The 26,684-nt window shown below is 44.6% G+C and overlaps 1 protein-coding gene across 3 annotated transcripts in view; it reads left to right on the forward strand.

Moving 5' to 3' along the window:
- Nucleotides 1–26,684, forward strand: part of LOC124009773 (ephrin type-A receptor 3-like) — a 255,550-nt gene that overhangs the window by 141,698 nt on the left and 87,168 nt on the right. For all 3 annotated transcript variants that reach the window (XM_046321925.1, XM_046321926.1, XM_046321927.1), the window contains exons 6-10: nucleotides 4,456–4,611; nucleotides 13,136–13,471; nucleotides 15,881–15,993; nucleotides 16,604–16,766; nucleotides 23,331–23,439. In XM_046321925.1, coding sequence (XP_046177881.1) covers nucleotides 4,456–4,611; nucleotides 13,136–13,471; nucleotides 15,881–15,993; nucleotides 16,604–16,766; nucleotides 23,331–23,439 — 877 coding nt within the window. The remainder of the gene's footprint in view (nucleotides 1–4,455; nucleotides 4,612–13,135; nucleotides 13,472–15,880; nucleotides 15,994–16,603; nucleotides 16,767–23,330; nucleotides 23,440–26,684) is intronic.

The following is a 26,684-nucleotide window of genomic DNA, read 5'->3' on the forward strand; positions in this document are numbered from 1 at the left end:
TACAACACCTTCAGTAGTGTTACAGCACCTTCAGTAGTGTTACATCACCTTCAGTAGTGTTACATCACCTTCAGTAGTGTTACATCACCTTCAGTAGTGGTACAGCACCTTCAGTAGTGTTTTAGAACCTTCAGTAGTGTTACAGCAACTTCAGTAGTGTTACAACACCTTCAGTAGTGGTACAGCACCTTCAGTAGTGTTTAAGAACCTTCAGTAGTGTTACAACACCTTCAGTAGTGTTACAGCACTTTCAGTAGTGGTATAACACCTTCAGTAGTGTTACAGCACATTCAGTAGTGTTACAACACCTTCAGTAGTGGTACAGCACCTTCAGTAGTGTTTTAGAACCTTCAGTAGTGTTACAACACCTTCAGTAGTGGTACAGTACCTTCAGTAGTGTTTTAGAACCTTCAGTAGTGTTACAACACCTTCAGTAGTGGTACAGCACCTTCAGTAGTGTTTTAGAACCTTCAGTAGTGTTACAACACCTTCAGTAGTGTTACATCACCTTCAGTAGTGGTACAACACCGTCAGTAGTGTTACAGCACCTTCAGTCGTGGTACAACACTGTCTGTAGTGGTACAGCACCTTCAGTAGTGTTACACCACCTTCAGTAGTGTTACAGCACCTTCAGTAGTGTTACATCACCTTCAGTAGTGTTACATCACCTTCAGTAGTGTTACATCACCTTCAGTAGTGGTACAGCACCTTCAGTAGTGTTTTAGAACCTTCAGTGGTGTTACAGCACCTTCAGTAGTGTTACAACAGCTTCAGTAGTGGTACAGCACCTTCAGTAGTGTTTAGAACCTTTAGAACCTTCAGTAGTGTTACAACACCTTCAGTAGTGGTACATCACCTTCAGTAGTGTTACATCACCTTCAGTAGTGGTATAACACCTTCAGTAGTGTTACAGCACCTTCAGTAGTGGTATAACACCTTCAGTAGTGTTTTAGAACCTTCAGTAGTGTTACAACACCTTCAGTAGTGGTACAGCACCTTCAGTAGTGTTTTAGAACCTTCAGTAGTGTTACAACACCTTCAGTAGTGGTATAACACTTTCAGTAGTCTTACAGCACCTTCAGTAGTGTTACAGCACCTTCAGTAGTGGTACAGCACCTTCAGTAGTGTTTTAGAACCTTCAGTAGTGTTACAACACCTTCAGTAGTGGTACATATCCTTCAGTAGTGTTACATCACCTTCAGTAGTGTTATAACACCTTCAGTAGTGTTACAGCAGCTTCAGTAGTGGTATAACACCTTCAGTAGTGTTACAGCACCTTCAGTAGTGTTACAAGACCTTCAGTAGTGGTTTAGAACCTTCAGTAGTGTTACAACACCTTCAGTAGTGTTACAGCACCTTCAGTAGTGGTACATCACCTTCAGTAGTGTTACATCACCTTCAGTAGTGGTATAACACCTTCAGTAGTGTTACAGCACCTTCAGTAGTGGTATAACACCTTCAGTAGTGTTACAGCACCTTCAGTAGTGTTACAACACCTTCAGTAGTGGTACAGCACCTTCAGTAGTGTTTTAGAACCTTCAGTAGTGTTACAACACCTTCAGTAGTGGTACAGTACCTTCAGTAGTGTTTTAGAACCTTCAGTAGTGTTACAACACCTTCAGTAGTGGTACAGCACCTTCAGTAGTGTTTTAGAACCTTCAGTAGTGTTACAACACCTTCAGTAGTGTTACATCACCTTCAGTAGTGGTACAACACCGTCAGTAGTGTTACAGCACCTTCAGTCGTGGTACAACACTGTCTGTAGTGGTACAGCACCTTCAGTAGTGTTACACCACCTTCAGTAGTGTTACAGCACCTTCAGTAGTGTTACATCACCTTCAGTAGTGTTACATCACCTTCAGTAGTGTTACATCACCTTCAGTAGTGGTACAGCACCTTCAGTAGTGTTTTAGAACCTTCAGTGGTGTTACAGCACCTTCAGTAGTGTTACAACAGCTTCAGTAGTGGTACAGCACCTTCAGTAGTGTTTTAGAACCTTCAGTAGTGTTACAACACCTTCAGTAGTGGTACATCACCTTCAGTAGTGTTACATCACCTTCAGTAGTGGTATAACACCTTCAGTAGTGTTACAGCACCTTCAGTAGTGGTATAACACCTTCAGTAGTGTTTTAGAACCTTCAGTAGTGTTACAACACCTTCAGTAGTGGTACAGCACCTTCAGTAGTGTTTTAGAACCTTCAGTAGTGTTACAACACCTTCAGTAGTGGTATAACACTTTCAGTAGTCTTACAGCACCTTCAGTAGTGTTACAGCACCTTCAGTAGTGGTACAGCACCTTCAGTAGTGTTTTAGAACCTTCAGTAGTGTTACAACACCTTCAGTAGTGGTACATATCCTTCAGTAGTGTTACATCACCTTCAGTAGTGTTATAACACCTTCAGTAGTGTTACAGCAGCTTCAGTAGTGGTATAACACCTTCAGTAGTGTTACAGCACCTTCAGTAGTGTTACAAGACCTTCAGTAGTGGTACAGCACCTTCAGTAGTGGTTTAGAACCTTCAGTAGTGTTACAACACCTTCAGTAGTGTTACAGCACCTTCAGTAGTGGTACATCACCTTCAGTAGTGTTACATCACCTTCAGTAGTGGTATAACACCTTCAGTAGTGTTACAGCACCTTCAGTAGTGGTATAACACCTTCAGTAGTGTTACAGCACCTTCAGTAGTGTTACAACACCTTCAGTAGTGGTACAGCACCTTCAGTAGTGTTGTAGAACCTTCAGTAGTGTTACAACACCTTCAGTAGTGGTACAGCACATTCAGTAGTGTTTTAGAACCTTCAGTAGTGTTACAACACCTTCAGTAGTGGTACAGCACCTTCAGTGGTGTTTTAGAACCTTCAGTAGTGTTACAACACCTTCAGTAGTGGTACAGCACCTTCAGTGGTGTTTTAGAACCTTCAGTAGTGTTACAGCACCTTCAGTAGTGGTACATCACCTTCAGTAGTGTTACATCACCTTCAGTAGTGGTATAACACCTTCAGTAGTGTTACAGCACCTTCAGTAGTGGTATAACACCTTCAGTAGTGTTACAGCACCTTCAGTAGTGTTACAACACCTTCAGTAGTGGTACAGCACCTTCAGTAGTGTTTTAGAACCTTCAGTAGTGTTACAACACCTTCAGTAGTGGTACAGCACCTTCAGTAGTGTTTTAGAACCTTCAGTAGTGTTACATCACCTTCAGTAGTGGTACATCACCTTCAGTAGTGTTACATCACCTTCAGTAGTGGCACAGCACCTTCAGTAGTGTTTTAGAACCTTCAGTAGTGTTACAGCACCTTCAGTAGTGTTACAACACCTTCAGTAGTGGTACAGCACCTTCAGTAGTGTTTTAGAACCTTCAGTAGTGTTACAACACCTTCAGTAGTGGTACATCACCTTCAGTAGTGTTACATCACCTTCAGTAGTGGTATAACACCTTCAGTAGTGTTATAACACCTTCAGTAGTGTTACAGCACCTTCAGTAGTGGTGTAACACCTTCAGTAGTGTTACAGCACCTTCAGTAGTGTTACAACACCTTCAGTAGTGGTACAGCACCTTCAGTAGTGTTTTAGAACCTTCAGTAGTGTTACAACACCTTCAGTAGTGGTACATCACCTTCAGTAGTGTTACATCACCTTCAGTAGTGGTATAACACCTTCAGTAGTGTTACACCACCTTCAGTAGTGGTATAACACCTTCAGTAGTGTTACAGCACCTTCAGTAGTGTTACAACACCTTCAGTAGTGGTACAGCACCTTCAGTAGTGTTTTAGAACCTTCAGTAGTGGTACAACACCGTCAGTAGTGGTACAACACCGTTAGTAGTGTTACAGCACCTTCAGTAGTGTTACAACACCTTCAGTAGTGGTACAGCACCTGCAGTAGTGTTTTAGAACCTTCAGTAGTGTTACATCACCTTCAGTAGTGTTTTAGAACCTTCAGTAGTGTTACAGCACCTTCAGTAGTGTTATAGCACCTTCAGTAGTGGTACACCACCTTCAGTAGTGTTACATTACCTTCAGTAGTGTTATAGCACCTTCAGTAGTGGTACACCACCTTCAGTAGTGTTACATTACCTTCAGTAGTGTTACAGCATCTTCAGTAGTGGTACAGCACCTTCAGTAGTGTTACATTACCTTCAGTAGTGTTACAGCATCTTCAGTAGTGTTACAGCATCTTCAGTAGTGGTACAGCACCTTCATCAGTGTTACAGCACCTTCATTAGTGTTACAGCACCTTCAGTAGTGTTTCATTTGTAACCCTTTTTACACACTTCAGGTTGTAGACTCCATATAAAAATAGAAATATAGAATGATATAGAATGATATAGAATATCAAATGATCTTTGTCTTATTTGTAACCTTGTGTTTTCTAGTTCCCTCCTCAGTCTTACCTTGTAGACCATGTGTAGCGGCAGATTTCTAAGCCTGTGTTTTCTTGTTTACCTCTCTCCAGCGTGCAGACCAGGCTCCTACAAGGCCTCAGCGACCGACGCCTACTGCACAAAATGCCCGCCACATAGCTCCTCCCACCTGGAGAGAGCCTCCGAGTGTGTGTGTGAGAAAGGTTTCCACCGCGCAGAGACGGACCCACGCTCCATGGCTTGCACACGTGAGTAACACACACACACACACACACACACACAAGAACACACATGCACACTCACTTTGACACACTTGTAGACAAGCACTTCCACAAAACATCAGTTGAGTCCATTGTCATTTCGTCTTCTTTGACATAGAGCCTTTTTTGCTTTTAATCAGGGCAAGGCAACCGGAAACATCACCGAATACAAAGTGTAGCTATTCCCTCCGCAAGGCAATCAAACAAGCTAAGCGTCAGTACAGAGACAAAGTAGAGTCGAAATTCAATGGCTCAGGCACGAGAGGTATGAAGCAGGGTCTACAGTCAATCACGGATTACAAAAAGAAAACCAGCCCTGTTGCGGACCAGGATGTCTTGCTCCCAGACAAACTAAACAACTTCTTTGCTCGCATTCAGGACAATACAAAGCCACCGACACGGTCCGCTACCAAAACATGCGGACTCTCCTTCACTGCAGCCAACGTGATAAAATATTTGAACATGTTAAAACCCTCGCAAGGCTGCCGGCCCAGACGGCATCCCTAGCCGCGTCCTCAGAGCCCTGCGCAGACCGGCTGGCTGGTGTGTTTACGGACATATTCAATCAATCCTTATCCCAGTCTGCTGTTCCCACATGTTTCAAGAGGGCCGCCACTGTTCCTGTTCCCAAGAAAGCTCACTTCCGTCATCATGAAGTGCTTTGAGAGATTAGTCAAGGACCATATCACCTCCACCCTACCTGACACCTTAGACCCACTCCAATTTGCTTACCGCCCCAATAGGTCCACAGACGACCCAATCGCAATCACACTGCACACTGCCCTTACCCATCTGGACAAGAGGAATACCTATGTAAGAATGCTGTTCATCGACTATAGCTCAGCATTTAACACCATAGTACCCTGCAATCTTGTCATTAAGCTCGAGACCCTAGGTCTCGACCTGTGCAACCGGGTCCTGGAGTTCCTGGTGAGGGTAGGATACAACATCTCCACCCCGCTGATCCTCAACACTGGGGCCCCACAAGGGTGCATTCTCAGCCCTCTCCTGTACTTCCTGTTCACCCATGACTGCATGGCCATGCACTCCTCCAACTCAATCATCAAGTTTGCAGACGACACTACAGTGGTAGGCTTGATTACAAACAACGACAAGACGGCCTACAGGGAGGAGGTGAGGGCCCTTGGAGTGTGGTGTCAGGAAAATAACCTCAAACTAATGTCAACATAACAAAGGAGATGATCATGGACTTCAGGAAACAGCAGAGGGGGCGGCCCGATATCCACATCGACGGGGCACGGTAGTGGAGAAGGTGGAAAGTTTTAAGTTCCTCGGCGTACACATCACGGACAAACTGAAATGGTCCACCCACACAGACAGAGAGGTGAAGATTGCGCAGCAACGCTTCTTCAACCTCAGGAGGCTGAAGAACTTCGGCTTGTCACCAAAAACACTCACAAACTTTTGCAGATGCACAATCGACACCACCTTTTCCGCTCACAACCGTAAGGCAGATGATGCTGCACAACGCATCACCGGATCACCGGGGGCACTCTACCTGCCCTCCAGGGCACCTACACCACCCAATATCATAGAAAGGCCAAAAAGATCATCAAGGACAAAAACCACCTGAGCCACTGCCTGCGATGTCAGTACAGGTGCATCAAAGCTGGGACCGAGAGACTGAAAGACATCTTCTATCTCAAGGCCATCAGACTGTTAAAACTTGTTATGACTGGGGGGCAGTATTGAGAAGCTTGGATGAATAAGTTGCCCAAAGTAAATGGCCTGCTCCTCAGTCTCAGTTGCTAATATATGCATATTATTATTACAATCGGATAGTTCTAAAACTGTTTGAATGATGTCTGTGAGTATAACAGAACTCATATTGGAGGCAAAATCCTGAGGATAAATCAAAACAGGAAGTGAGAAATCTGAGCTTGGTATGTATTCCACACAGTTCCCAATGAAATCCCCTTGATATATTAATGATGTTGCACTTCCTAGGGGTTCCACTAGATGTCAACCATCTATAGAAATTTGAATGAGACTTCTACTGTGTTGTGGAACAGAATGAGAGCAGAATTTATCAGGTGACTGGCAGTCAGCCATTTTCTGATCACGCTCATTCCTCATGGTATCCACTTGCGTTCCATTGCTCATCAAGACACAAAGGAATACTCCGGTTCGAACTTTATTGAAGCTATATGTTAAAAACATCCTGATTGATTCTGTACTTAGTTTGAAATCTTAGTTTGCTTATTCCGTAAGCAGTAAGTTTTTTTGAAATCATTCACAGCGGTTGCATTAACTTCTTGACGCACCCCATCCCATCCCGTTAGCGGGATCATTTTCATCAACACCTGCAGAATTGCAGTGCGCCAAATTCAAATAAAATTACTAAACATATTTAGTATTCATGAAATCACAAGTGCAATATAGCAAAACACAGCTAAGCTTGTTGTTAATCAACCTGTCATGTCAGATTTTGAAAATATGCTTTACAGCGAAAGCAATCCAAGCATTTGTGTGAGTTTTTCGATCACTAGACAAAACATTATGAACACCTAGCACTAAAGTAGCTTGGTCCGAAAATCAGAAAAGCAGTAAAATGAATCGCTTACCTTTGATGATCTTCGGATGTTTTCACTCACGAGACTCCCAGTTACACAATAAATGTTCCTTTTTTTCCATAAAGATGATTTTTATATCCAAAATAACTCCACTTGTTTGGCGCGTTATTCTCAGAAATCCACAGCCTCGAGTGGTCACGACATCGCAGAAGGAAATTCCAAATAGTATCGCTAATGTCCACAGAAACATGTCAAACGTTTTTTATAATCAATCCTTAGGTTGTTTTTAAAATATATAATCGATAATATATCAACCGGTGCTATCGCTTTTTCAATAGGAGAGGGAGAGACAATGGCTGCTCACTCTGTTGCGCAAGCAAAACTCATGCGAACACCCAGCTATCCACTGACGCGATGTTATATTCCTCGCTCATTTTTCCACTCCTCTCATTTTTCTGAAACAATGTCTAAAGACTGGACACCTTGAGGAAGCGATAGGAAAAGGAATCTGGTTGATATCCCTTTAAATGGAGCAAAGGCAGGCTATAGAACATGGAGCTTTCAAAATAGAAACCACTTCCTGGTTTGATTTTCCTTAGGTTGTCGCCTGCAATATTAGTTCTGTTATATTCACAGACAATATTTTGACAGTTTTGGAAACTTTAGAGGGTTTTCTATCCTAATCTGACAATTATATGCATCTGGTCCTGAGAAACAGGCGGTTTACTATGGGAACGTTATTTTTCCAAAAATAAAAATAGTGCCCCCTAGTTTCAAGAGGTTAAAGCGTTTTTCCCTCGTATCTTCTGCTCTCTGCGCCTGACTCCACTGTAATTATATGCATATTCTAGTTTCTGGTCCTGAGAAATAAGCCGTTTCAAATGGGTATGTTTTTCATCCCAAAAAATCAAAATACTGCCCCCTACACTCAACAGGTTAAAAATAATTACAATAAAAATACAGGCAATCATTGAGCAGTGAGCACATGCAGAGCAATATAAGACAAGTGTAACGGATGTGAAACGCTAGCGTAGTTAGCGGTGGTGCGCGCTAAATAGTGTTTCAATCGTTGACGTCACTTGCTCTGAGACCTTGAAGTAGTAGTTCCCCTTGCTCTGCAAGGGCCACGGCTTTTGTGGAGCGATGGGTAACGATGCTTCGAGGGTGACTGTTGTTGATGTGTGCAGAGGGTCCCTGGTTCGCGCCCGGGTATGGGCGAAGGGAAGGTCTAAAGTTATACTGTTACACAAGCAAGACATAGCATGCAGACAGAGGAACATAGCACAAAAAGCAACAAGACAAAATCCATAGAAGCAACACCTCACCTCACAAGCTACAGACAACATGGAAAGCGGCAATACACAACTTGGGATTATGTTTACAAATCTGATTGGCCTTTATGTCACGGCTGTTGGAAGGAGAGGACCAAAGCGCAGCATGGTGAGCGTACATTTTCTTTATTTAAATCATAATGACACCAAACAAAACAATAAACACTACAAACACCAACCGTGAAGCTCAAAAGCAAAGTGCTCTAAACAGAGTCAACTTCCCACAAACACAGGTGGGAAAAAGGGTACCTAAGTATGGTTCCCAATCAGAGACAACGACAGACAGCTGTCCCTGATTGAGAACCATACAAGGCCAAACACAAAGAAATAGAAAGAAATAGAAAACATAGAACACAAAACATGCTGCCATATGTTTGGGTTTTCTTTTTATCAAAAGTACTGAGTGGAAAGGCCATTTAAGTCAGGCCTTTTAAGATCTTGAATACAAGACATGCGTCGGGGTATTGCACAAGATTTTCCCAACTCAGGAGCTCATGCTTTCTGAGGATGTAACAGTGATGATGGCTTTTGGGCTTCCTATCAAGCACTTTGAGAGCCTATTTGTAGACAGACTGAATGGGTTTTAACGTTGTACAGCAAGCTTGGGCCCAACTAGTCAAGCAGTATGTTAAGTGGAGGAGTATCATAGATTTGAAGTACAGTTTTGCTACCTCTATATTCAAAACAATTTTGTATAAACTGGAAATTAGCTAGGTCTGAATGAGAGGTGAAGACATAAAGAGAGGTTAGAATAAAGTATGATGCCAAGGTACTTAAAATCAGATACCACCTGGAGATTCTCCCCTGACATATAGACATCTGGCTCAGTAGCATCTGAAGCCCTCTTTGTGAAGAACATGCAGACAGTTTTTTTCCACATTGAGATGCAAACACGAGTCACTGAGCCACTTTGTAACCTGGACCATTACAGTAGTGAGTTCTTGTGCAGCTTGTTGTTTGCTCTCTTCATGCTCATATTTCACTGTATCATCTGCATACATTTGAACTTGAGACCCAGTACAGACAGAAGGCAGATCATTAATGTACAGGCTGATCAGGAGGGACCCCAGTATTGACCCTTGGGGCACGCCCGCATCATAGCTTTGAGTGCTTACATATGCTTCTCATATGCTTACAATGATGTTATGATTCTTGCTTGAAACAGTCACTAAGATTATATTTGGTTGTGATCTTTGCAAAATAACAATTTTGGATGCAGCAGTTGTTAGCTGAATGCTAACACTCATTGATCAAAAGCCATCAAAGAGCCTTTTTACTGGTTGAGGTTTAAGTGTTTTTTAAATATATAACGCAGCTGATTTTCAATGATGACACAAACATTATATTAAGCAGGACAGTCATACGAGCCTTAAAATCTAATTATAATCCAAAGTAGTGTGAAATGCACTCACAAGCAATGTGCAAATAGAGGCTTTTTTGCTGGCGTTCTGTAAGAACTCCCCTTATTCTGTCACCAACTTGTGTGCATCGCCCTTGTACGTCAATTTGATTTGTACTTATTTAATTAACCTTTATTTAACTAGGCAAGTCAGTTAAGAACAAATTCTTATTTACAATGATAACCCCAGCCAAACCCTAACCCGGACGAAGCTGGGCCAATTGTGCACCGCAATATGGGACTACCAATCATGGCCAGTTGTGATACAGCCTGACTCTATCAGATGACACTGATACCATGATTCATTGATACTCTCTGATACTTAGTGATGCTCCTGTATAGGGTCTGTTTCTAAATCTGTCTGTCTGAGTCTACCGGAGATACTCGGCATCGACGGGCACCAACCACAAACCACATCCTGATGCATCTCCTACAGAGAGAGAGCAAGAGAGAGAGAGGGGGGAGAGGGAGAGAGAGAGGAGAAGAAGAGGGAGAGAGAAGAGAGAGGCGGATGGAGGGAGAGAGAAAGGATTATATAAGGGGGTGGAGAGAGAGGGGATTGTAGAGGGGGATAGAGAGAGGATTGTAGAGGGGGTAAAGAGAGAGAGGATTGTAGAGGGGGTAGAGAGAGAGAGGATTGTAGAGGGGGTAGAGAGAGAGAAGATTGTAGAGGGGGTAGAGAGAGAGAGGATTGTAGACGGGGTAGAGAGAGAGAGGATTGTAGAGGGGGTAGAGAGAGAGAGGAATGTAGAAGGGGGTAGAGAGAGAGAGATTGTAGAGGGGGTAGAGAGAGAGAGAAGATTGTAGAGGGGGTAGAGAGAGAGAGGATTGTAGACGGGGTAGAGAGAGAGAGGATTGTAGAGGGGGTAGAGAGAGAGAGGAATGTAGAAGGGGTAGAGAGAGAGCGAATTGTAGAGGGGGTAAAGAGAGAGAGGATTGTAGAGGGGGGTAGAGAGAGAGAGGATTGTAGAGGGGGTAGAGAGAGAGAAGATTGTAGAGGGGGTAGAGAGAGAGAGATTGTAGACGGGGTAGAGAGAGAGAGGATTGTAGAGGGGGTAGAGAGAGAGAGGAATGTAGAAGGGGGTAGAGAGAGAGCGGATTGTAGAGGGGGTAGAGAGAGAGGATTGTAGAGGGGTAGAGAGAGAGCGGATTGTAGAGGGGGGTAGAGAGAGAGAGGATTGTAGAGGGGGTAGAGAGAGAGAGGATTATAGAGGGGGTAGAGACATGCTATAATCTCTCTGTCTCTCAAACACTCTCTTTCTACATGCTATAATCTCTCTGTCTCTCCACTCTCTTTCTACATGCTATAATCTCTCTGTCTCTCCATCACTCTCTTTCTACATGCCATAATCTCTCTGTCTTTCCATCAGTCTCTTTCTACATGCTATAATCTCTCTGCCTCTCCATCACTCTCTTTCTACATGCTATAATCTCTCTGTCTCTCCCTCACTCTCTTTCTACATGCTATAATCTCTCTGCCTCTCCATCACTCTCTTTCTACATGCTATAATCTCTCTGTCTCTCCATCACTCTCTTTCTACATGCTATAATCTCTCTGCCTCTCCATCACTCTCTTTCTACATGCTATAATCTCTCTGCCTCTCCATCACTCTCTTTCTACATGCTATAATCTTTCTGTCTCTCCATCACTCTCTTTCTACATGCTATAATCTCTCTGTCTCTCCATCGCTCTCTTTCTACATGCTATAATCTCTCTGTCTCTCCATCACTCTCTTTCTACATACTATAATCTCTCTGTCTTTCCATCACTCTCTTTCTACATGCTATAATCTCTCTGCCTCTCCATCACTCTCTTTCTACATGCTATAATCTCTCTGCCTCTCCATCACTCTCTTTCTACATGCTATAATCTCTCTGCCTCTCCATCACTCTCTTTCTACATGCTATAATCTCTCTGCCTCTCCATCACTCTCTTTCTACATGCTATAATCTCTCTGCCTCTCCATCACTCTCTTTCTACATGCTATAATCTCTCTGTCTCTCCATCACTCTCTTTCTACATGCTATAATCTCTCTGCCTCTCCCTCACTCTCTTTCTACATGCTATAATCTCTCTGCCTCTCCATCACTCTCTTTCTACATGCTATAATCTCTCTGTCTCTCCATCACTCTCTTTCTACATGCTATAATCTCTCTGTCTCTCTCTCTCTCTGAGAAGGAGGTGATGAGATGAGCTTGTTTGGGTGGATTGAAAGGTGAGGACAGGTTAGGATGTGGGAGAGGAGAGGTGTTGAAAGAGTTGAAAAGGGGGAGAAATAGGGGTGAGAGAGGAGTGTAAATTACAATATGGAAGAGCTGAGATCAGTAGAGAACACGAAGAAGGGAGAGGAGGAAAGGGGAGATGAGAGGATGTGAAGGGGAAGGGAGAGAGAGAGAGAGGAGAGGAGAGGATGCGAGGGGGAAGGGAGAGGAGGAAAGGGGAGATGAGAGGATGTGAAGGGGAAGGGAGAGAGAGAGAGAGGAGAGGAGAGGATGCGAGGGGGAAGGGAGAGGAGGATAGGGGAGAGAGGAGAGGATGTGAGGGGGAAGGGAGAGGAGGATAGGGGAGAGAGGAGAGGATGTGAGGGGAAGGGAGGGAAGGAGAGAGAGAGAGAGAGAGAGAAAGAAAGAAAGAAAGAAAGAAAGAAAGAAAGAAAGAAAGAAAGAAAGAAAGAAAGAAAGAAAGAAAGAAAGAAAGAGGAGAGGATGGGAGGGGGAAGGGAGAGGAACAGGGGAGAGGGGGAAGGGAGAGGAGGATAGGGGAGAGAGGAGAGGATTTGAGGGGGAAGGGAGAGAGAGAAAGAAAGAGAGAGAGAGAGAGAGAGAGAGAGAGAGAGAGAGAGAGAGGAGAGGATGTGAGGGGAAAGGGAGAGGACGACAGAGAAAGGGGCATACATTAGACTGCCTGTCACACATCATCTGCTGTCATCAGATAGGCAGCCTCTATTTCCCCCTGGCCCTAACCTGCTGCCCATTACAGAGGCCTGCCACTGGGCAGCCTGATCAGGAAAGGCCCAGGCTTTACAGGCCCCCTGGGCCTCACTACTCCTCTTGCTGTTGATGAGATGTCATCAGCTCAGAGCCTGAACCACCATGTATCATCCCAGCACACATGAAGACACATATGCATATACGCATGCACACACATGCACACGCATACACACATATGCACACCATAGACGCAAACCATAGACACACACCATAGACACACACACACACTCACCGCCTCGCCCCTCTCTCCACCTCAGGTCCCTGTTCTGCTCCAGAGAACCCCATCTCCACTGTCAACGAGACGTGTGTCACACTAGAATGGAGTCCCCCTCTTGACATGGGAGGCCGAGGCGACATCACCTACAGCCTCCACTGCAGGAAGTGCTCCGGCGACCGCAGGAAGTGCACTCCCTGCGGTAACGGCGTACATTTTGTGCCGAGGCAGTTTGGTCTCTCTGTGACTATGGTGATGGTCACTGACCTGCAGCCACACAGCAATTACAGCTTCACCATTGAGAGCCTGAATGGAGTTTCTGACCTGAGTCCTACACCCAGAGGAGCTGTGATAGTTAATGTCACCACCAGCCAGACAGGTAGGAACTCACAGCCATACATATATGCATAGGCTCACATATAGACACACACACATTACAGCCTCAGTGTTGAAGCAGTCAATGCCACTCAGTAATGTTCACTGGACTACTGTCTAACACATTTGCTGCTCATTGGATCCAGCCACATATATGGAATGAGTGTGTGTGTGTGTGTGTGTGTGTGTGTGTGTGTGTGTGTGTGTGTGTGTGTGTGTGTGTGTGTGTGTGTGTGTGTGTGTGTGTGTGTGTGTGTGTGTGTGTGTGTGTGTGTGTGTGTGTGTGTGTGTGTGTGTGTGTGTGATGAGAGGAGGATAGGAGTGTGAGAGGAGGTGAGGAGTGGGGGAGGAGGTGAGTGGGAGAGGAGGTGAGTGGGAGAGGAGGTGAGTGGGAAAGGAGGTGAGGGGTGATGAGAAGATGTGAAGAGTGATGAGAGGAGGAGTGGGAGAGGAGTAGAAGAGGAGGTGAGGGGTAATGATAAGATGTGAAGGGCAATCAGAGGAGGAGAGGAGTAGAAGAGGAGGAGAGGGGCAATGAGAGGAGGAGAGGAGTGGGAGAGGAGGTGAGGGGTGATGAGAGAAGGAGAGGATTGGGAGAGGAGGTGAGGGGTGATGAGAAGATGTGAGGGGTGATGAGAGGAGGAGTGGGAGAGGAGAGGAGTAGGAGAGGGGGTGAGGGGTGATGAGAAGATGTGAAGGGCAATGAGAGGAGGAGACAAGGAGAGGATGAGAAGAGTGGAAGAGGAGGAGAGGGGCAATGAGAGGAGGAGAGGAGTGGGAGAGGAGGTGAGGGGTGATGAGAGAAGGAGAGGGGCGAGGAGAGGAGTGGGAGATGAGGTGAGGGATGATGAGAGGGGTGATGAGAGAAGGAGAGGCGTAGAAGAGGGGGTGAGGGGTGATGAGAGGAGTGGGAGAGGGAGAGGAGGAGAGGAGAGGAGTGGGAGTAAAGGAGAGGGGTGATGAGAGGAGGAGAGGAGTAGAAGAGGGGGTGAGGGGTGATGAGAGGAGTGGGAGAGGGAGAGGAGGAGAGGAGAGGAGTGGGAGTAAAGGAGAGGGGCGATGAGAGGAGGAGAGGAGTAGAAGAGGGGGTGAGGGGTGATGAGAGGAGTGGGAGAGGGAGAGGAGGAGAGGAGAGGAGTGGGAGTAAAGGAAAGGGGTGATGAGAGGAGGAGAGGACATTTAACCTCGTTAACAGTTCCACATGTCTCTCCTGCTGCCACACACTGCTCATCTCAACATGTCACACACACACACACACACACACACACACACACACACACACACACACACACACACACACACACACACACACACACACACACACACACACACACACACACACACACACACACACACACACACACATTCCTACCTGTGCCCACCGAGCACTCTGTGATGAGGGGGTGAAAGTGAAGAGATAGCGATGTTTACCACGGAACCCCTCAGAGACACCCATCGGCTTACTCAGCACACACACACATGCACACACACGCACACACACGCACGTACAGATACAGACACACAAAGTCATTACATACACATGTGCACATACAGTATGTGACCCCCTCTTTGTTCTTTCATTAGCTAAGTTCTACACTCTGCAGAGAACTGTCATTATAGCACAGTGGTAATCAATCTATAAGTCTCTCTTCCTCCCCTGCTGTCTCTCTCTTCCCTCATTATTCCTTTCTAATTCCTCCACCACTGTCTCTCTACTTTTCTCCTGGTAGTCTTTCTTCCTTTCTCTCCCCCTAAATTTCACTCCCCCCTTCAATCTCTCTCTCTCTCTCTCTCTCTCTCTCTCTCTCTCTCTCTCTCTCTCTCTCTCTCTCTCTCTCTCTCTCTCTCTCTCTCTCTCTCTCTCTCTTTCTATAGTGCGTGTGGTTAACCTATATATCTGTCTGTAACTCTTTCTGTCTGTTTCTCTCTCTCTGTAGTGAGTGTGGTTAACCTATATCTCTGTCTGTCTGTCTGTCTGTCTGTCTGTCTGTCTGTCTGTCTGTCTGTCTGTCTGTCTGTCTGTCTGTCTGTCTGTCTGTCTGTCTGTCTGTCTGTCTGTCTGTCTGTCTGTCTGTCTGTCTGTCTGTCTGTCTGTCTGTCGTGAGTGTGGTTAACCTATATCTCTGTCTGTCTGTCTGTCTGTCTGTCTGTCTGTCTGTCTGTCTGTCTGTCTGTCTGTCTGTCTGTCTGTCTGTCTGTCTGTCTGTCTGTCTGTCTGTCTGTCTGTCTGTCTGTCTGTCTGTCTGTCTGTCTGTCTGTCTGTCTGTCTGTCTGTCTGTCTGTCTGTCTGTCTGTCTGTCTGTCTGTCTGTCTGTCTGTCTGTCTGTCTGTCTGTCTGTCTGTCTGTCTCTCTCTGTAGTGTGTGTGGTTAACCTATATCTCTCTCTGTCTGTCTGTCTATTTCTCTCTGTAGTGAGTGTGGTCCTGAAGGAGAGGAGGAGTAAGGACAGTATCACTCTGGCGTGGCAGGGCCCTGACAGACCCAATGGAGCCATAGTGGAGTATGAAGTCATTTATTATGAGAAGGTGAGTCACATACACACCTCCATTTCTCTCTCCTTCTCTTCTCTTCTCATCCCTCTCTTCTCTTCTTACTTAATGTCAGACTCAGACCTGAAAATCCCAGTGTGTACTCTCTAGCCAGTGTTTAATGGATCTGATAAGCACAGGAGTGCACTTGATTTAGCTCACTCTGCACATTGAATGGCCCCGAAAGGGAAGTGTATGTCCACCAAGTGCAGCAGGCAGGCTAAATAAAACAGGAACGAGAGAAGAGAGGAGTGGGAAGTGTGTGTGTGTGTGTGTGTGTGTGTGTGTGTGTGTGTGTGTGTGTGTGTGTGTGTGTGTGTGTGTGTGTGTGTGTGTGTGTGTGTGTGTGTGTGTGTGTGTGTGTGTGTGTGTGTGTGTGTGTGTGTGTGTGTGTGTGTGTGTGTTATTGGCAGGGATCAGTGGTAATATTCCACATTAACAGTGTTAATCAGTGTAGTGGAGCTCCTCTCATTAGAGAAGGTATCATAGGCACTGCAAGGAGGTTTCTCACTGACACACACACTCACTTAACATCTCTCTCTCTCATATATCTCTCTCCCTCCATCTATTTATCTCCATCTTTCTCTCTCTCTTCCTCTCCCATTAGAACCAGAGAGAGCAGAACTACACAGTCCTAAAGACCAGGTCCAATGTGATGACTGTAGACGGTCTAAAGCCTGGTACTACATATGTGTTCCGTGTCCGAGCTAGAACCGACGGGGGATACGGCAACTACGGAGGAGAGATAGAACTGGAGACCAGCCACGAAGGTCTCTTCCTCTTCCTCTCTCTCTGCCGTGTCTTTTTATTTATCTCTGTCTCCACCTATCATCCTCTTCTGGACTCTCTTCATCTTCCTTCTCTCCTCCCTTCTCTCACCTCTACCTCTTCACCTCCATTAGGGCAGTCCTAGGGCTGGGCGATATGGACAAAATATCGTAGCAAAAAATCTTATTTTTTATGGTATTTGATGGTTTCTGAATGAAACAAGTTTCTAAATACAGTAACAGTTAAACGTTTTAGAACACCGACTCATTCAAGGGTATTTCTTTATTTTGAATATTTTCTCCATTGTAGAATAATTGTGAAGACATCACAAATATGAAATAACACATATGGAATCATGTAGTAATGTCACGTTCTTTCAAAATCGAACCCAGAAGCAGACCAGGCCAAGGAGAGTAAGAAGAAGGTGAGTATTTATTTACAAGTGAATGTGAATGGGTAGATATATCCAGGTGGCGTAGCGGGCAGCGGTGGTGAGTTGATGGGAGTAAATAGGTAGCGGAATCCTCCGACGACCAGGCGGGAATGGGGTAAATGATCCGGGTGAGTAACTGAAGACAGAACAAACGGAGGTAAGTTTAAGGCAAGCAATACATAAAAAACAACAAAACAAATTCTATCCAACTTGAGGCTGATACTATGGCACAACATACTGTTCATGGCTAACGATCCGGCAGGGAATGGATGTCAGGTCAGAGCTTTTGAAGGGGAGAGGTGATGATCAGGACAGGTGTGCAGATTACTGATGGGATACAGGTGCGGGTGAACATCGATCTCCCAACAAGCTAATTCGCCCGGCAACCAGACAGGGTGCGTTCCAGGACAGAAACACAGGCAAACACAAACTCAGGAAGCGGGATTCGTGACAAGTAATCACATATGGAATCATGTAGTAACCAAAAAAGTGTTTAACAAATCAAAATATTTTTTAGATTTTAGCTTTTTAAAAGTATCCACCCTTTGCCTTGATAGCTTTGCACACCCTTGACATTCTCTCAACCAGCTTCACCTGGAAGGCTTTTCCAGCAGTCTTGACAGTCCCACATATGCTGAGCACTTGTTGACTGATTTTCCTTCACTCTGCAGTCCAACTAATTCCAAACCATCTCAATTGGGTTGAGGTCAGTGATTGTGGAGGCCAGGTCATCTGATGTAGCACTCCCTCACTCTCCTTCTTGGTCAAATAGCCCTTACACAGCCTGGAGGTGTGTTGGGTCATTGTCCTGTTGAAAAATGAATTATAGTCCCATTAAGCACAAAACAGATGTGATGGCGTATCACTGCAGAATACTGTGTTAGCCATGCTGGTTAAGTGTGCCTTGAATTCCAAATAAATCACAGACAGTGTCACCAGCAAAGCACCATCACACCTCCTCCTCCATGCTTCACGGTGGGAACCACACAAGAGGAGATCATCCGTTCACATACTCTGTGTATCACAAAAACACTAATGTTGGAACCAAAAATCTCCCATTTGGACTCATCAGACTAAACAACACATTTACACCAGTCTAATGTCCATTGCTCATGTTTCTTGGTCCAAGCAAGTCTATTTTTATTATTGGTGTCCTTTAGTGGTGGTTTCTTTGCAGTAATTCGACCATGAAGGCCTGATAAACACAGTATCCTCTGAACAGTTGATGTTGAGATGTGTCTGTTACTTGAACTCTGTGAAGCATTTATTTGAGCTGCAATTTCTGAGGCTGGTAACTCTAATGAACGTGTCCTCACCACGCGCTCTCACCACTGGTGTCCCCCAGGGCTCTGTTCTAGGCCCTCTCCTATTCTCGCTATACACCAAGTCACTTGGCTCTGTCATAACCTCACATGGTCTCTCCTATCATTGCTATGCAGACGACACACAACTAATCTTCTCCTTTCCCCCTTCTGATGACCAGGTGGCGAATCGCATCTCTGCATGTCTGGCAGACATATCAGTGTGGATGACGGATCACCACCTCAAGCTGAACCTCGGCAAGATGGAGCTGCTCTTCCTCCCGGGGAAGGACTGCCCGTTCCATGATCTCGCCATCACGGTTGACAACTCCATTGTGTCCTCCTCCCAGAGTGCTAAGAACCTTGGCGTGATCCTGGACAACACCCTGTCGTTCTCAACCAACATCAAGGCGGTGGCCCGTTCCTGTAGGTTCATGCTCTACAACATCCGCAGAGTACGACCCTGCCTCACACAGGAAGCGGCGCAGGTCCTAATCCAGGCACTTGTCATCTCCCGTCTGGATTACTGCAACTCGCTGTTGGCTGGCCTCCCTGCCTGTGCCATTAAACCCCTTCAACTCATCCAGAACGCCGCAGCCCGTCTGGTGTTCAACCTTCCCAAGTTCTCTCACGTCACCCCGCTCCTCCGTTCTCTCCACTGGCTTCCAGTTGAAGCTCGCATCCGCTACAAGACCATGGTGCTTGCCTACGGAGCTGTGAGGGGAACGGCACCTCAGTACCTCCAGGCTCTGATCAGGCCCTACACCCAAACAAGGGCACTGCGTTCATCCACCTCTGGCCTGCTCGCCTCCCTACCACTGAGGAAGTACAGCTCCCGCTCAGCCCAGTCAAAACTGTTCGCTGCTCTGGCCCCCCAATGGTGGAACAAACTCCCTCACGACGCCAGGACAGCGGAGTCAATCACCACCTTCCGGAGACACCTGAAACCCCACCTCTTTAAGGAATACCTAGGACAGGATAAGTAATCCCTCTCACCCCCCCTTTAAGATTTAGATGCACTATTGTAAAGTGACTGTTCCACTGGATGTCATAAGGTGAATGCACCAATTTGTAAGTCGCTCTGGATAAGAGCGTCTGCTAAATGACTTAAATGTAATGTAAATGTTAAAGTAATCATGGACTGTTGTTTTTCTTTGCTTATTTGAGCTGTTCTTGTCACAATATGGACATGGTCTTTTACCAAATAGGGCTGTCTTCTGTATACTTGTCACGTTCTGTCCATCGTTCGTATGTGTTTTCCTTGTTTTAGTGTTGGTCAGGACGTGAGCTGGGTGGGCATTCTATGTTGTGTGTCTGGTTAGTCTATTTCTATGTTTGGCCTGATATGGTTCTCAATCAGAGGCAGGTGTTAGTCATTGTCTCTGATTGGGAACCATATTTAGGTAGCCTGTTTTGTGTTGAGTTTTGTAGTTGCTCCTGTCTCTGTGTTTGCACCAGATAGGACTGTTTAGGTTTTCACTTTTCTTGTTTTGTATAGTCTGTTCATGTATAGTCGTCTTTATTAAAAACATGAATAACCACCGCGCTGCATTTTGGTCCGCCTCTCTTTCACCAGAAGAAAACCCTTACAATACTATCCCTACCTTGTCACATCACAACTGATTGACTCAAAGACATTAAAAATGAAAGAAATTCCACAAATTTACGCTGCTGGGGCAGAAGTTAGCCTAGTGGTTGGGGCGGCAGGTAGCCTAGTGGTTAGAGCATTGGACTAGTAAACCGAAAGGTTGCAAGATCAAATCCCCAAACTGACAAGGAACAAATCTGTCGTTCTACCCCTGAACAAGGTTGTTAACCCACTGTTCCTAGGCCGTCGTTGTAAATAAGAATATGTTCTTAACTGACTTGCCCAGGAAATATAAAATAAAAAACAAGGCACAGTTGTTAATTAACTGAATGGCATTCCAGGTGACTACCTCATGAAGCTGGTTGAGAGAATGCCAAGAGTGTGCAAACCTGTCATGTAGGCAAAGGATAGTTACTTTGAAGAATCTAAAATCAAAAATATATTTAGATTTGTTTTAACACTTTTTTGGTTACTACATGATTCCATATGTGTTATTTCATGGTTTTGATGTCTTCACTATTATTCTACAATGTAGAAAATAGTAAAAATAAAGGCAAATCCTTGAATGAGTAGGTGTGTCCAAACTTTTGACTTGGCCCAAGCGTTTTAACGGTCTTTCTCCATTCTGATTGTTTTATAACAAACCAAACTAGAACAAAGATGACAGTAAAGTTGTCCAATTTATATAACTTTTCATTTATTTAGCAGTGCACCAAAATATCTTTCTAGACGGTATTGTAAATATCCATACCGGTATGCCTTAACGACATACCTTAAAAGAGGATATATCTCCCAGCTCTGCTTACTCCTCCCTTTTTCTACTGTCTTTCAGTCTCATATGGGAAGGACATGAAAATCCAGCTCATGACATTGCCTCAAATTCAACTAGGGCTGTGACGATTATGGAATGTTGGGTAATAATTAATTGTCATGCAATTGATGACGGTTTTTAAATTGTAGTTTTTGTTGAACTTTTTTTGTTGTTGCTGTGGTCGCAACAAGATCTAATTGTTTTCCTTAGAAATTCTAAGTATTTATGATGATCTATTTTTGACACTGTATTACCACGTGGTCACAGGCTTAAAACAAAATAGTAATAAAAAAAACTTGCTATTCCATCAAGTGTAATCAAGTATTATCATGGCTTACTAGAGCATTGTGAACTGGGATGGCGCAGTGGTCTGAGCAGCACGGCTCCAAGCATCACGAGTTCGCTCCCAGTGCTGAGCAATCAATTGTTAGTGTCGAGGAAGGCATACTGTATATCGACATTCTCAATACTAAGTCTTTTCAATCTGATGACATACTATACCTAATGAATACAACATAGGTTTGGTGACACCTTCGTCTCAAAAACAAATGCTTTTGACCGCTTGGATCTTTTGGAAATCAAGCTTTTCCTCCTGAATATGTCGTTCTGCAAGTAAATTAATTACTAACTTTACCCTCCTAATGGAAAAATAAAAACTGCTATTGGGTAAACTATATTTACTAATGTCTGAAAATTAAAGTTGAACCACCCCCAAATTCCTAAAATATATGTAAGACAAATCATTGTTTTACTTCACCATTATTGTTCATATTTGTCGGTTACATGATTGTATGATTATTGTGCCAGCCCTATGTCCACCTCGACTGAATATCGATCATGTAAATCAAATGTGAATCTGATCAATCGTTTAGTTCAAGTTCATGAAATGAAAACCAAAGATTGAGCTGACTGAATATTAGTCAAATCAATTCTATGAAGTGGGATCAATGTTATTGTTGATGAGTTACTAAGTTTTCTTCGTGTGTGTGTTTGATGCTAAGGAATGGAATAGGAGACCAACGGCCATCTATCGCTGCCCGGCGGCATTGATTTGCCTGAATGGGCTGGCTGCCCATGCACACACACACAGACACATACACACACGCACACACACAAATGCATGCTCGTGCTTGGCTAAACTTGATAAATGAGGTATTTGTTTTGAGTAATGGCACGATTATTGCAGTGTAAAAATCAATGTGGTTTGACAGAAACTTTTAAAGCAGGCTTGTCATGTACAATGTTAACATATCCATTTGGACAGCACAGGAAAACTCTCATGTATTTACAGTCTGCTGTTTTTGAGGAATATTGAAATGGGAAAAGCTTTTGTTGACATGAAAGAGCGTGCTGAGAACATTCTCTTTCTCTTTCAATCTCCCTTTCTCTTTCTCTCAGTCTCTTACACACACACGCTCACACGCACGCACACACGCGCACGCGCACTCACACACACACACACACACACACACACACACACACACACACACACACACACACACACACACACACACACACACACACACACACACACACACACACACACACACACACACACACACACACACACACACACACACACACACACACACGTACACACACACACGTACACACACACTCCCAAGCTGGAGTCTTTGCCACCAAAGTCAAAGACAGTTATCTCTGCTTCTGCACAGCAAGCGAAGAACATTTTATTCTAACCAGCATAGAAAGGAATGGAGGCCACGGTGCACAGCTGAACAAGAGGACAAGTACATTCAAGTGTCTAGTTTGAGAAACATACGCCTCACAAGTCCTCAACTGGCAGCTTCATTAAATAGTACCCCCAAAACACCACTCTCAACTTCAATAGTGAAGAGGGGACTCCGGGATACAGGCCTTCTGGAGTCACCTCTTCACTGTTGACGTTGAGACTGGTGTTTTTTAGGTACTATTTAATGAAGCTGCCAGTTGAGGACTTGTGAGATGTCTGTTTCTCAAACTATACACTCCAATGTACTTGTCCTCTTGCTCAGTTGTGCACAGGGGCCTCCCACTCCTCTTTCTATTCTGGTCAGAGCAGGTTTGCGCTCTTCTGTGAAGGGAGTAGTACACAGCGTTGTACGAGATCTTCAGTTTCTTGGCAGTTTCTCACATGGAATAGCCTTTATTTCTCAGATTGATCAATTAGCCTTTTAAAATGATACACTTGGATTAGCTAACAAAACGTGCAATTGGAACACAGAAGTGATCGTTGCTGATAATGGGCCTCTGAACGTCTATGTAGATATTCCATTTAAAAAAAAAAAACTACAATAGTCATTTACAACATTAACAATGTCTACACTGTATTTCTTATCACACACATAGATACACAAAGACACGCATGCACACATAGACACACCTTCTCACAGTGTGTTAACCCTTTCTCTTGCCTGTGATTCCCTGTCTCAGACATGTTGGCCATAGGAGACCCTAACCAGTCTACTATCCTGGCTGTGTCCATCACTGGAGGCATCGTACTGCTCATCTTCCTGGTGGCCTGCTTTGTTGTCAGTGGCAGGTAAGAGAGCTACACACACACACTCTCACACACACTGAAATGTACCTTCAGGCAAAATTTGCTAACGTTCAGCGAAGGTCATTTGTAAACCCAGTGGTGTTATATGCAGGCTAGACTAGTGAGTCAAATTAAAGAAGATAACCAGAGAGAAGAAATGAGATAGGAGGAGGAGAGGAGGAAAGGAGAGAACTCTTCTTGGATGCAGTCCAGACAGTTCGAGTTCGGCTCCAGCTCCCTGTACCAAAGGAGGAGAGGAGAGAGAGATGACAGGCCAGTGATTTATAATGTCTGTAAATTAATGCTTATCCTATATACGCACTGACTAAATTAAAGAGCTATTTTTCCCCTCGACACACACACATTGACATACCGTACACACACACACTTCTGAGGTCTGTAAAAACATTAGTATTGATTAAGGGTGATTGCCTATCACGCTGAGTGCCCTATTAATTATTGACTGGGTGAAATCTAGTTAGTGGATACTGTCCTAATCCACACACACACACACACACACACACACACACACACACACACACACACACACACACACACACACACACACACACACACACACACACACACACACACACACACACACACACACACACACACACACACACACACACACACACACACACACGCAATAACATACAAATACACACATAAAACACGCTCACGTACGTAAAAGTTGAAAGGTTGAAGAAGAAAATGGCAAGACAGGCTAGATGGCCGACAGGCAGGGTGTTAATCCTGGTTTACTAAAAGTACACACAGATACACACATACAGCTAATCAGATTTCACAGGCTGGAAGGCAGGCGAGGTGTTAACTAGGTTTTACAGTGGGGTCGATATACCGCCATCAATTACCTCTCCCTCCAACCCTCTTTTCTGATTGTGACCTGATGGGATGCAGTTAATGTCAGAAAGTGACTGTTCACAGCAGGTTAGGATAACTCATGTATCTGGTTAGGAGAACTCACGTAGCAGGTTAGGAGAATTGACGTAGCTGGTTAGGAGAACTCACGTAGCTGGTTAGGAGAACTCACGTAGCAGGTAGCAGGTTAGGAGAACTCACGTAGCTGGTTAGGAGAACTCACGTAGCAGGTAGCAGGTTAGGAGAACTCATGTAGCTGGTTAGGAGAACTCACGTAGCTGGTTAGGAGAACTCACATAGCAGGTAGCAGGTTAGGAGAACTCACGTTGCTGGTTAGGAGAACTCACGTAGCAGGTTAGGACAACTCGCGTACCAGGTTAGGAAGAACTCACGTAGCAGGTTAGGAGAACTCACGTAGCAGGTAGCTGGTTAGGATAACTCACGTAGCTGTTAGGAGAACTCACATAGCAGGTTAGGAGAATTTGTGTAGCAGGTCGGCGGGATTGACGTAGCAGGTTAGGACAATTAGGTTGAATATAAATTTCACTGCTGCTCTATTTCACTATACATGTACATGAATATGTTATTAACATATCATATGTGTCATGAAAATTTTGAATTTCCTCACTACACGCAAATACCGAGCTTTTCTGCGTCTCACCAGTAGAATTAGGCCAGCTACATTTCCTGGTTGTAAGCGAACCACAGTTCTTGGCGATTTCAGGACGTAGTACCGGCCTGTGTATCCAGTTGATGTGAGAAATATCAAAATTTCTTCATTTGTAGCCAGCACTTTCAGCCAGAGGATTTTCGAAACGGAACTGAAGTCTCAACTGATGGGGTTGCCATGTCGTCGAACATTGAAAAGTGACGTTATTCCATCGATTTTTCCCTTCACTTCAAAGATGAAGTCATCCGATCAGCCAACATCAGAGCAGCAGAAAACAAGTCAAGCTGTGGTAACGTAACTAACATTACCTAGCTAACTAGCTAGCTGGCGAACTACATTTGTTTATCTAAACCAAAATCTAGCTAGCTGGCTTTCATAATATGCTGGCTTGACATTGCAAAGCTTATCAGTGTAATTAGCAAGCTGCTATCTGGTGATGTGATTTGTAACTTTGCAGGGTGACGTTAGCTTCGTTAGGTTATGTTAGCTAACCGTTAGCTAGCTAGCTAACTAACTATTGCAGAGACTAACTATGTGTGACTATGTGTTTTATTTAGAGTCTGATCCCATCAACATCTGTAGAGGCATCAACATCGAGCTCAGCACCAGGAAGTAGTGTAAGTCACCTTCTAAAAGCTTACTAAAGTCTACTAAATCTTTCCATGACTCCATGGTGAGCAAATAAATCTACTGGAGCTAGGCATAAACATGGGCTGTGTCTTGTTGTCATAATTTGTGTGTTTACAAGGAGGCTACACATTCCGCTGTAGTTTTCTCTGTATTGTTGAGGCCTAGTTGAAAGTTAATGCAAGGCTTGAAGTGTAAATTGCAGAAAAGGAAGTATTAGTAAGGGGGGGGTGTTACTGGTGTCTGTTAGGGGTGGGTATTGTGTGTGAAGGTTAGTATGAATGATCTGTTGACATGGGGGGGTGGATATAGGACCTTGTTTGAGTGTGTGTAAATGGGGACATAGTCGTCAATTGTTGGCTAATTCCTGACTACTGTGTGTCCAACAAATCAAATCAAATCAAATCAAATTTATTTATATAGCCCTTCTTACGTCAGCTGATATCTCAAAGTGCTGTACAGAAACCCAGCCTAAAACCCCAAACAGCAAACAATGCAGGTGTAAAAGCACGGTGGCTAGGAAAAACTCCCTAGAAAGGCCAAAACCTAGGAAGAAACCTAGAGAGGAACCGGGCTATGTGGGGTGGCCAGTCCTCTTCTGGCTGTGCCGGGTAGAGATTATAACAGAACATGACCAAGATGTTCAAATGTTCATAAATGACCAGCATGGTCAAATAATCAGAACAGTTGAAACTGGAGCAGCAGCACAGTCAGGTGGACTGGGGACAGCAAGGAGCCATCATGTCAGGTAGTCCTGGGGCACGGTCCTAGGGCTCAGGTCCTCCGAGAGAGAGAAAGAAAGAGAGAATTAGAGAGAGCATATGTGGGGTGGCCAGTCCTCTTCCGGCTGTGCCGGGTGGAATTATAACAGAACGTGGCAAGATGTTCAAATGTTCATAAATGACCAGCATGGTTGAATAATAGTAAGGCAGAACAGTTGAAACTGGAGCAGGAGCATGGCCAGGTGGACTGGGGACAGCAAGGAGTCCTCATGTCAGGTAGTCCTGGGACATGGTCCTAGGGCCCAGGCCAGTTGAAACTGGAGCAGCAGCATGGCCAGGTGGACTGG

The sequence above is a fragment of the Oncorhynchus gorbuscha genome, linkage group LG22, assembly GCF_021184085.1.
Source record: "Oncorhynchus gorbuscha isolate QuinsamMale2020 ecotype Even-year linkage group LG22, OgorEven_v1.0, whole genome shotgun sequence".
NCBI classification, from domain to species: domain Eukaryota; kingdom Metazoa; phylum Chordata; class Actinopteri; order Salmoniformes; family Salmonidae; genus Oncorhynchus; species Oncorhynchus gorbuscha.